The sequence below is a fragment of the Martes martes genome (genome assembly GCF_963455335.1).
Source record: "Martes martes genome assembly, chromosome: 6".
NCBI classification, from domain to species: domain Eukaryota; kingdom Metazoa; phylum Chordata; class Mammalia; order Carnivora; family Mustelidae; genus Martes; species Martes martes.
The window spans coordinates 23,191,441-23,204,271 of NC_137893.1; the positions used below are offsets into that span (position 1 = coordinate 23,191,441).

The 12,831-nt window shown below is 41.7% G+C and overlaps 1 protein-coding gene across 1 annotated transcript in view; it reads right to left on the minus strand.

Annotated features, from left to right (window-relative positions):
* Positions 1 to 12,831, minus strand: part of ARMC2 (armadillo repeat containing 2) — a 102,346-nt gene that overhangs the window by 44,425 nt on the left and 45,090 nt on the right. The window contains exons 8-9 of the mRNA XM_080806584.1: positions 11,128 to 11,230; positions 8,994 to 9,217 (exon numbers count right to left, since the gene is read on the minus strand). Coding sequence (XP_080662710.1) covers positions 8,994 to 9,217; positions 11,128 to 11,230 — 327 coding nt within the window. The remainder of the gene's footprint in view (positions 1 to 8,993; positions 9,218 to 11,127; positions 11,231 to 12,831) is intronic.

The window sequence follows — 12,831 nt, forward strand, 5'->3', positions numbered from 1 at the left end:
CTTGATAATGCTTGGCGCCTGGCTGTGGAGCCCATTTGGCACCTTCCTACCACGGTTCTGTCCTCCCCAGACCCCCCAGAGCCCTATTCTGGGACTCTCTTCCACACTTGCCTCTGTTCGTTACCCTCCAGCTCCTGCCTCTACGGCAGTTACCTTGGTAAAACCAGTCGGTAGCTGGTTTCGCTAGTGGTGGTCATTGCACGTATCAGGATACTTGAAATTCTGAACGTCGTATAAACTACATAGTCTGTCAATGCAGGGAAACGAGGGAAATGAGTCTGAGAAAGATAACGTAATACCAAGAACTACCAAGTACTAACACCGATTTTCCCTGATTCCACATTAAAGTCACTGACATTTCTTTATTGCCACAACGAATTCGTCTACAACGAAGAGACGAGGTTGAGCAGTCATGACAGCAATTAAGAAGCAAATGTCTCTCCCCGGAAACAACAGGCATAGGAATATTTACTTCCCAATGCTTGAGGCTCCTTGTGAAGAGATATTCTTAATCATGACACTCCTGGCCACCATCATTCTTCGCTTCCTGACTATGGAGTATGAGGTTCTCTCACTTGCTCCTCCTGGGGCAGAAGCATCTCGTGATGGGGGGGCATGTCTAATCCGGGGTTCAGGATGAGAATGCCAACCTGCCTCCGCTATAAATTACAGCTTTCGATATGGTGATAATCTTCTCCCCCTCCGATCTGCCTTAGTTTCTCTCTTATTTCCAAGTTCAAAACCCAAGGCATTACATTACATGTCTGGGGTCTCTGAGTCTCCCCAGATCTTTAGATACGCCATCCTTGGAAAGTTCGAGGTGAACATGAGTTACCTGTTCACAGCCCCTTCCCAGGAAGGGGAGGATAACTGGAGAGGAAGGATTGCCTCTCTCTCATGCCGGCTGGGTGAGGGACTTCTTAGCTATAGAACTATCCCGCTATTCCTTCCAGAAAAGAAGCTTCCTACGTAGCAAATAGCGGCCCCCTGCCCACTAACAAATGCATCATTACAAAATTAGCAAGGCTAAGAACCAATACCAAAGATCGGGACCAAGAAAGTTGTATCCCATCTCAAAAACAATATACTATAAGCAAAATGAGCCAGAAATAGTACTCTAGTTAGCAACGCTGTACAATTTGCTGGTTTTAATAATGTGCTGTAGTTATGTAAGATGTCACCATTGGGAGAAACTGGATGATGGGGACACAGGACCTTTCTGTACTATTTTTGCAACATCTTGTGAACCTATACTTAGTTCAAAATAAAAGTTACAAAAAAAAAAAAAAAGCCAGACACAAAAAAGCACACACTGTATGTTCCATTTATTTTAAATTCCAGAACAGGCCGCGCTTATCTATGGTGAAAGGGATCAAAAAAAAAAAAAAAAAAAGGTTCCCTTTGTGGGGTAGGAGAGTGGGAATTAATTGGAAAGAGGAGGAAGGAAATTTCTGGAGTGATAGAACTCTTCTGCATTTTGATAGGGATGTGGATTACATAGCTGTATGTTTTTGCCAAAACTCATCAAACATATAAGATCTGGGCATTTCACTGTATTAGAAAGTATATGCAATTAAAACAACAAGAAAATAAATGACCTCATTTCCTATTCAAACAAAACCTTCAAAAAAGATGCTTTAAAAATACTTTTTTGTTATTTTTTTTAAAGATTTTTTTTTTTTTATTTGAGAGAAAGAGAGAGAGAGAACAAACAGCGGGAGGGGAGGAAGGAGAAGCAGGCTCTCTGCTGATGCGGGGCTCAATTCTGGGACCCTGGGATCATGACCTGAGCTGAAGGCAGATGCTTAACCAACTGAGCCACCCAGGTGCCCCTAATTTTTTTTCTGCTTAATCATCAAATCTCTAATAAAATTATAAGAATTTAAGAAATATTTTTTAAAAGAATTTAAGAAATATAACCATGGGAATATTTGCTCTCATAGGTATGCAATTTATTTCCTCCAACAGCCAGAGAAAGGTTCCAACAGGTGGAAGTTATTGCCTTGGTTCTGATTTTATGGTCTGAGAGGTAGGCTTCCCATAGGCAAGGGTAAGCCAGAGAAAGGGAGTTAACATACTTTCCTACTTAAGTCTGCACACTCACAATAATTAACTACCTAAATACGTATTAATCTCTACATTTTAAAACTATAAAATGTAACTAAAGCAAGATTTAAAGGACCCCTACCACCTAGGTACAGTCATTAATTACTAACATAACGTAAATCACTGCTTCATTGAATCTCCAGACTTCAGTCAAAGGCATCTTAAATTTCCCAGAACCTTGAAGCAGGAACAGTTGGCTCTGAGATTTGGGCTCCATTAAGTACCCAGAAGCCCACGCTGCTGATACAATACCCTCTTCCAATTTTAGTTTCTATTCAGCGTGGTTCTCCACATACCTTCTCAAAGACAGAAAAATGAAAAAGATCCTACATTTGAGATTCACCTCTAACTCTGTCACCTTAATTTCTTGTGCTTAACTTTTTTTTCTCCTCAGAAGAAATGGCTCTTTGAAGCTTCAGGTTTTGGTAACTCTGATCTTACTTTGTTTAATAAAAATTTCTGCTGAATGCCAACTTGTACCAGCTGTGGGCCACATCCTTTTGTGTAGTGCTTTCATAGATCAGTTCGTTTAATTTTCCCAACTACTCATGAAGATGGCCCTTTATTGGGCACCTGGGTGACTCAGCAAAGTCAGTTCAGGTCATGATCCCAGGGTCCTGGGATCAAGTCTACCTCTGTCCCTGCTCCCTGTGTGTGTGCTCTCTTTCTCTGTTAAATAAATAAATAAAATCTTAAAAAAAAAAAAAAAAAGATGGTCCTTTTTTTTTTTAAGAGATTTTATTTGTTTATTTACTTACTTGAGGGGTAGAGAGAGAGAGAGTGCCTGTGCACAAGCTGGGGGAGGGGCACAGGGAGAGGGAGAGAATCTCAAGCAGGCTCCAAACTGAGCCCAGAACCCAACTTGCGGCTTGATCTCATGACCTTGAGATCATGACCTGTGCCGAAACCAACCAGATGCACAACCGACTGGGCCACCCAGGCACCCCTCAGCTGGTCGTTGAAAGATGAAGAAAGGAAGGCTCAGAGGCTGAGAAGCACTGCCGGGGTCAGAGCGGAAAGGCCAGCTCAGGCCTCTCCACTCTTCACTAGGGAGCCCTGTCTCGACACCAGGTATGAAGCCAAATGGACCATCAGGCTCTTGAAGATGCGGTAGAGGAAGAGCGGGACACAGAATACAGCAGTAAACTCAGATCAGTCAAAGCAGGGAGTTTGCTCTAGGCTTAGAAATGCTTTTAAAAAATCAACTAGGGGCGCCTGGGTGGCTCAGTGGATTAAAGCCTCTGCCTTCGGCTCAGGTCATGATCCCAGGATCCTGGGATCGAGCCCTGCATCAGGTTCTCTGCTCAACAGGGAGCCTGCTTCTCTTCCTCTCTCTCTGCCTGCCTCTCTGCCTACTTGTGATCTCTGTCAAATAAATTAAAAAAAAAAATCAACTATATCAGAACACCTTTTAATTTAAAGATGCAGAGACAAAAACTCAGGCAAGCTTCAAAGAGAACATGGACCCACTAGCAGCACGACTCCGTCCCGCCTGCCTGCTCAAACTTCTCCACACAAAGGAGCAGAAGTCCTCTTCCCGTGGGTACTGTCCACAGCATTAGCCAAAGCTGACCAACCCAATCCATGCTTTTAAGCTCTCTGCTCTCCTGTACATTGTCCTTTCTTCGTTTTCTGGCTACTTGTTTTTTTCACATTCCACACATTTGGCCATTTCGTAGAATCTGTTCTCAGCCCTCCTCTATAATCTTTCTATATTCTCCCCTTGAGTATCTGCATTGTCTTTCTTGACTTCAACTTTTGCCTCCATGCAGATGACCCTACCTCTGTTTTCTTAGCGTTACTGTCTCTGCTAAGCACTAGTCTCTAATTCCAGTCGCTTACCGGACCGCCCCACTTGGCTCTTCGGCCGGCATCTTCAAGTTTTCAATGAAGACTAGTTATGTAATTTCCTCCTCTCACCAAATCAGTTCCTTGCATAACTCTCTAATTTCTCATGGTAATGTTATCATCTTCTGAACCATCTAGGCTTATAATGTCTGACTCATCTCTCTTTGTTTAATTCACTTTGCTTTTCCCCAAACTCAAGCCAAGGTGAAGGAATGGAGCAGGGAGTGACAAGGGCCGGGGTGACTGACATCACCGAGAAATGTCCTCTTAGGAAAAGGAAGAAGATGACATGGGAGATGTACTGAGCAAAGGAGGGGGAAAGATTAGGATCGGAAGGACCCTCTGCGGTGACGGTTGCAGACCTCAAGAAGTGAGCCCGGCAGGAGAGGTGGGGAGGGAAATAAAACCATGGTATCTGGGTGTTGCAAAACAGTCTAACTTCAAAAACATCGTATCTGAAGCAGGGTAAGAATATACTTCTCTACGGATTGAACTCAAAATCAAATGAGGCAGACTGTAAAGAAGAAAGGTTGGGAATACAAAGGAATAAAAACATAGGAATGTTAGTTCAAGACAATCTGGGTCTTACCAGTTACATTATGTATCTATAAATGACCTAACTGCAAATGTGATACCTTGAGATTTTCTTCAATAACAGTAAAGCAGCTTCCTGCACGGTGTTCTCGAAACACCAGAGGACAAAGGAGACACCAGGGGAATCAGGGGTTGGTTGTGATGATGACTTATACAGAAGGTTCTTCTCCATTCCCCAGGAATGGGGCATGCAGGAGACCACAACAGACTTTCTGATGGAGGCGACTCCGGCAGTTTTCCTGTGTTAAGCCTTCCCAATGTTAGCCTTAGAAATCAGAGATGAACCCTGACACCTCCTGATAATCCATTCCAGAAGGACACTGACAAATCCCTGCTTCTGTCACCTCCTAGGGTGATGCAATCCGTTACTGACCTGTAGGGGGCCTTGACTTTTACCTGGCCTTTCTTTTTTTCCCAGTTTTGGGGAGCTCTCCTGAAATTCTAGTATTCCACAATTCAGTGAATGTGCACAGTTTAACTTTCTTTACTCTTGCAATTTTACAAAGTCATATCTCCAGACTGGGAGTATTAATACTTGCACTTGGTGCACAGGTGGTGGCCCTCAGACCCTCCAAGCAGCAACACTCATCCTCTTAAAATGCTATTACGCATCTGATTGGCAGAACTTAAGGCAGCAATGCACCTGTGGAAATGCCATGCTTTTGTAGAAGAACAAGGCATCAGAATACTATAATCTGGACACAAGAATCTCCAAAGAGTAGGCCCCTACTGGCAGCTGTCTTGTCCTCCACTATCTTCCTCACTACCCAGAATATGCCTGGCACAGAGGAGCCCCTCTCCCACCATCCGTGAAATGAATGTCTCTTGATTTCGGCCATACAGTGATAAACATAAACACACACACACACACACACACACACACACACACACACGTGTGTGTGTGTGTGTGATAAAGAGAGCCTTTAACCTAGAAACAACATAAAGAAAGTAGAAATCTCAACCCTTCAGTATTTTTTCCTGTAGGCCACGTGAGCCCAGGTGCTGTGGAGGAGCTTTTCTTCCACACCCATTCCTGGATCTCATTCCTTTAGTTCTACGATAATCTGCCTCAAATCTAATAACTTAGCAACACTTCTTAACTGGGGCTACTGTGTGTGAGATCTTAGCCTGCCAATCTGTTCCTACCCCTGATACATTCTCCACCCATCACTTTTCAGCATTTTGGTCGTGATCAGTTTCCTATCTCATGCACAGTCATCCTTCTGCCACTCTGATCTCACCTCCTCCTCCCCCCACATCCACTTCCAACGGCTCCTCCAAGTCCACACTGTACGGCTTGGTGTTTGAGACTCAGGGCTGTGGCCTATGAATCTCACAGATTCTCACGGAACCCCTCTGTTCTGGACCGACCTCCTCAGTATGCCCCAAACATATCTCTTTCCCTTTGCGCTAGTTTCCCAAACCCTATAAACTTTCAGGCTCCAGCTTCCAGACGTCCAAAAGGGCAGCTTAAGGGAAACACAGTGACTCTAGCATTTGCCCCAGATGCCGGAGTGTACAGTTTTGTAAGAGGAGGTCCCCAGAAAGTATGCTAAAGTTACTGAGGTTCTCCAGGTTGAAAGTCATGAAAGAGAGGCACTCACAACTGTCCGGTGTTGCCTGCCTTTGTCTTTTTGGCCCTGCCACGTGCTCTCCGGCTCATAGACATTTTATCGGTATAGCCACAGTAATTAACTGATTTCTTCTACTGAACAAAGTTGCTTTAAAAAAAAAGTCTCACGAGCTAGAGTTACTGAGTTCCATAAACTGGTGTGAACAAACAATTCCACACGTGGCCAGACCTGTTTGGTCGCACGTGCACACGAGCTGGCTAGTGAAGAGCCAGTCAGCCTCACACATTTACAGGAGCAGATTTTCACCTGCTCTTCTCGTGAAGCCACGTGGCTTACGTCTCATCCATCACGTGACACGAAACAACTTTTCTTCAATTTCATGAAAGAGGAGGGAACGTCCAAGTCAGGGGGCCCTCCAATGATATCTCCCCCAGGTCTGTAAACACACACACACACACACACACACACAACACCCCACACGGAGTGACACTGTACAGCTGATACAAACGGGGCTTGGTGACCATGGCGGGAGCCCGTTCTCAGGCAGTGGCCCTTCCTCCTGCTGGACTGTGCCCCAGGGAGAAACCTCAGGCACGTAAGGGCTGCCCAAGCCAGATCCTCGGCAGCTTCAGAGGAGGCCTAGAGACCAGGACAGTGCCTGGTGAGTGGTGGCGGGCAGGGAGGAAGAAGTTACTGCAGTGTCCCTTGTCGCACCCCCTAGAGGGGTACATGGATGTCAGGAGAGGAAAGGGGCATTTAACCTAGTGAGTCAGTTTGCACTTAAGGATGTTGAATGGGGGGAAAAGGGAGGAAAGAGAGGAACACGGGGAATAGGACTGTACTTATGGCTATACCAGAGGTCCTAGCTCTGGACTGGATATATTTTAGGTCACAATAATACTCAATGTTCCTTTATACCAAATGACCTTACTTCTATATATTATATGTTTTATTATAAATAAATGTTAATATAAAAATAAATAAAGTACATATATAAAGTTGTATTTATTTTATTTTTATATGTATTTTATTATATATTATAATGTAAATTATAATATATTATATATTTACATATATTTTTATATATGTATATAAATGTGTTGGAAAGAGCTTTTTTAAGATTTTATTTATTTGTCACAGAGAGAGAGAGAGCACAAGCAGGGGGAGCAGCAGACAGAGGGAGAAGCAGGCTTCCCGCTGAGCCAGGATCCTGATGTGGGACTCAATCCCAGGACCCTGCAACCATGACCTGAGCCGAAGACAGCTGCTTAACCAACTGAGCCACCCAGGCAACCCTGGAAAGAGTTTTTTAATCAGACAAGAATTTTAAAAGCTGCTGCATAAAAATGAAAAAGAGTGAACACCCCAATGGGAGAACAGTTCAGAATCTGAGGTATAATCTTATTGTAGAATATTATGCAGTCACTAAAAAACATAAAATGAATCTACAAGGGGTTTTTACTGTGTATTATTACAGGAGAACACAGAAGTGCATAGAATATCCCATTTTTGAAAACCTATGATTGCACTAAAAGGTGCTGAGCACATCAGTGTGAACAATGTGGGCTAACTGGTTAGAACAGAAGAAATGAGGAAGGAAGAGAATAATGGAAAATAAGCAAAACAACTATTAAAAAAAAGATGGCCCATGATAAAAATCAAGAATTATATAAAATTATGCATATACAAGTATATATTTGCATGAAAATGCAATGGAAGAATGGTTATAAAAATGTTGGAGGTGTGCTATCTCAGGGTAAACATATTTCAGGGGATTTTACATTCTTCCTTGTACTTTTTTGCATTTTAGTAAGTAAATATATAACCAAAATAACGATTTTTAATTGAGGAAAAATTTTGAATAACTCACTACCACTGGCAGCATGAAAATGAGGTTTCTAAGTCTTCATAGACACGAGATGGCATATCCAGTAGAATTTTGAATCATTCATGACTAAAAGGGGTTTTCCCAATCTTTTTTTCAAAATGGAGACAGACCACAAAGTCCAAAATTAATGATCATCATAAACACTTTAAGCATCTTTAAGGCAGGTCTTAAATCTAATTTTTAACACACTCTCCCAAAGGCTCCAAGCACTCTGAGTGCTCAATCAATCCTCATTAATTGACAAGCACATTTCAAATCTCATGAATTATTACATCAAAGATGATATTATCTGACATACAAATGCTATTAAAAAGTAAAATCTCATCTAAAAATGAATATGAGAGCTGAGGCAGCTCCAGTGAAAACAGTTTAACTATGAAATTTAATCTGCCACAAAAGAAGTAATAAAAGTAACACAGAACACATTTTGCTCATCTTGCCCCTGGTCATATTAAATGTACCTAGTTTTGCTACCTTCATTCCTGTAGTCTCAGGCCTGAAGGTCATCTACACCGCCCCCAACAACCGTCCACTCAATATCATTAACTTCTACTTTTTATGGCAGATACAAGATTCATGACATGAGCTACCCATCCTCATGAACGATATCCAGTCTTTTGAAACTCTAAAGATTAAAACTCTGCCTGTTAAAATTCTGATGATAGCATGAAATCGTTTTGCAGAGAGATGCTCTCCTTTTATTCTCCTAGGCCTGCTTCCCCTGTAGAGTAGCAGAAATGGATGTCGAAGCTGTGCAGAGAGATGCTTGGTGAGCAACCATGGAATAGCTTTTCCAGGGGAAACACACATGGGGTGTGGGGGAGGCAGTAGCTGCTTCTCTCAATCCCTAATGCCAGGTACCCCCCACCTGGCTGTAAGTAACAGCCCACCTGTTCCCTGTTACAGCCACCTGGCAGGTAACTGGTACGAGGGAACATGAACACTCATTTTACAGACACAACCTTTTCAAGTAAAATACTTACTTGGACTAGTAAGTGGCCTGAGTTAGGCAAGCAGGGGCCACATTTCTTGGTGTTGTCGTTTATCTGCTTTATCAAATTCATCAATATTTCCACAGCACCTTTGCTGATCATTTCATTGAGAAATCGGGGATTTCCAGAAATGAACTTGATAGCCCCCATACAGTATAGGAAAGCTTCCGTGTTCGTCTCTAGTTCCTCACTTCTCAGGACCTCAAATAATGATTCTGCCAAAAAGATGAATTATTACAAATGTGTAACAACTGGAGAGAGATTATTTTAAAGCACTTGTGTGCGACCGTCAAACACAATTTGTAAAATGTTGGTCAATGTTACATTCAAATGCTTGTTAAGTGTTATTCTTGTGGGATGGTAAGAGGTAAGCTTATTTGCAGCAGAGACAAATCTCTGTAATCATAACGACAGCAAAATGATGGGAGTATTAAAAGATTTTTATTTATTTATTTGACAGAGAGAGATCACAAGTAGGCAGAGAGGTAGGCAGAGAGAGAGAGAGAGAAGCAGGCTCCCTGCCGAGCAAAGGGCCCGATGCGGGACTCGATCCCAGGACCCTGAGATCATGACCTGAGCCAAAGGCAGTGGCTTAACCCACTGAGCCACCCAGGCACCCAAGGATGGGAGTATTAATATATAAATAAGAACACGTTCTTTTAATCAAAATGCCATTTCTTGCCTCTTACTAGTATTTACCAACCTTTATTTTTAGTTACAGAAAAGTTGAGTTATTATAGAATAATTGATAGTTGAGACAATTTAGGAGTGAAATTCCTTTTTCTTTTTAAAAGATTTTATTTATTTATTTGAGAGAGGGAGCAAGCAAGAGCAAGAACAAGCAGGGTGAAAGGCAGTGAGAGAAGCAGGCTCCCCGCTGAGCAGGAAGCCCAACATGGGACTTGATCCGGGGACCCTGGGATCATGACCTGAACCGAAGGCAGATGCTTAACCGACTGAGCCGCTCAGGTGCCCCAGAGTTAAATTCCAACAAACTTCTGAGGACATACGGGTTGCTGTATGAATGGCAAATTAATCAAGACAGGGTCTTTTAAGAATTCTCAAACACCACAGAAAGGGATACTTTGAAGATAACATCCACCTGGTTCCCGAGACAACTTAAGAACATCCATCTGAATAGCTACAACTACTAGATTTTAGGGGTAACCCAGGCAATTCTGATAAGGTTAATCATGCCTCTTTCCCATTTAATTTTATTAATGTCAATGTGATCATTTGTCAGAATCTTTCTTTGTCCCTGTCTGCTGGGGTCAAAAAAAGAGATCATTCATCCTAGGTCACAAAAAAAAGAAAAAAAAAAGAACTTAGGGCATTTTCCTTGTTACTGCCTTGCCTTAGATCAGCAATGCGAATTCATAAAAGATTTCTATTGAGGTAACTATTTAAGCATCTTAATTATTTAAGGGTGTACCAAGACTTAAACAGTATTAGGAAGGCAGCGTGTAACCAAATTTCTCTATATATCTGAAATACAGTTGAGACACTCTGATGTCAAACATCTACAACAGCATCTTCCAGTTTGTCTTCCAAGTTTGAGTCATTCCTACTCCATTAAAAGCCCCAAAATTTCAATTATGTCAAATACCATTATATGTATTTTGTCTGATAATCAATCTGAGACCAGGAAATGGATTTTTAAGTAGGGAACACTTGCTAAAGTCACATAATGTTACTACAGGCATTTAAAACAAACATCCAGGGGCACCTGGGTTGCTCAGTGGATTAAAGCCTCTGTCTTCAGCTCAGGTCATGATCCCAGGGTCCTGGGATCGAGCCCCACATCGGGCTCTCTGCTCAGCGGGGAGCCTGCCTCCCCCTCTTTCTCTGCCTACCTCTCTGCCTACTTGTCAAATAAATAAATAAAATCTTAAAAAAAAAATAAAAAAGTAAAAAGTAAAACAAACAGCCAACAGTCCTTCTTGGCTCCAAAGGATACACATTAAACAGAATGTGGAAAACACAGAGAAGGACAGAGCAAAACTAGGCATCACATAACTTCTGGGTATTAGGAGAAAATTAAATCTTCTGGCCACCATTAATGACAACTTCACCCCCCAAACTTCTCACTCATACTCAAGGGCCACATGCGCTGAATGATACTCACCAAGAATGCTGTCATTCTCAATCAGAGAGTCATTCTTCTCACTCCTGCTAATTTTAAATATAAGTTTGCAGACATTAAGAAGATTCTTTCTACTCACTTTAAGCTGCAGAGAAAGAAAACACGTTTTTATTGCAGAAGGAAATAAAGACGTGCCATCATTTTTTATCACAAATACCTATTTTAAAAGTGCTCCAGGGTATTTTTTAAAACATAAAGAAGGGGCGCCTGGGTGGCTCAGTGGGTTAAAGCCTCTGCCTTTGGCTCAGGTCATGATCCCGGGGTCCTGGGATCGAGCCCCCCATCGGGCTCTCTGCTCAGCAGGGAGCCTGCTTCCCCCTCTCTCTCTGCCTGCCTCTCTGCCTACTTGTGATCTCTGTCTGTCAAATAAATAAATAAAATCTTTAAAAACAAACAAACAAAACATAAAGAACAAATCTAAGGTTAGGCTCAGCATTTTCCAACTGTAGTATGTCATTAAATCACGGTAAATACAGTATAAATGATCTTGGGGGTATGCACACTTCACTGATAAGCATTTATTTCTTCATAAAGTCTTATCGTTATACATGAGATTATTAGTTACTTTCTAAAGAGTATATGAGGATAAAAGGAGGGAGGATGTTGACAAGTTTAATTAAGCAGAGTAATTGCTCTAACACACAAGAGTAAAGGAAGACGGACACCAAAATTTTAGATTAGACTAACTTAGAAAAGAACCTAGTAGGGCTGAAGGAAAGAAAAGAAAGGGGGAAGGTATCATTCTCTTTATTATTTGTATAAAAAGAACCCCTCAAAATAATTTTTTATTAGATAATACATATATACTTATTTTTCAGACTATACCTGGAATGCTTTGAGATAATGGCAAATAGTGTTCAAAATTTAAAATTACCTTCTAAATCCGACAAAAATAGTCAAGTACATTAAACATAGGGACAATAAGGAAGCATACTTTTTAAAAAGATACAGTAGAGGGGGACTAACTATATCAAAGAGTCTCAATTTGCTGTATTATTTATCTAAAGTAGTAAAAATTAAAAATTAAAAATATCCTCAGTGTTCATTATTAGGGAATAATTTAATAAATTGTGGAACAATACCATTTGTATCAAGCAGTCCCAGAAAGTGTAACTATGAATACTATGTTTTAAAAAAAGACATTTATGGGCGCCTGGGTGGCTCAGTGGGTTAAGCCTCTGCCTTCGGCGCAGGTCATGATCTCAGGGTCCTGGGATCAGGTCCCGCATCGGGCTCTCTGCTCAGCAGGGAGCCTGCTTCCCCCCTCTCTCTCTGCCTGCCTCTCTGCCTACTTGTAATCTTTCTGTGTCAAATAAATAAATAAAATATTTTAAATAAAAAAAAAGACATTTATAACTCATTGTAAGATGGAAATATTATATGCCCTCATCACAAGAATGTAAAATATGTTTATAGGAATGAGGTCATCCGAACAAATAAGTATATCTTAAGGGTCAATATTTTATCATTAAAAAGCATCTTCAAAATTATCTTCAATATTGTTTATTAATGACTTTCCAGTTAGTTAAAAAAAAAAAGAACGGAATTTGTTTTTAAAGATTCATTGTGGGGGCACCCCGGGGAGCTCAGTGGGTTAAGGCCTCTGCCTTCGGCTCAGGTCATGATCCCAGGGTCCTGGGATCGAGCCCCGCACGGGGAGCCTGCTTCCTCCTCTCTCTCTGCCTG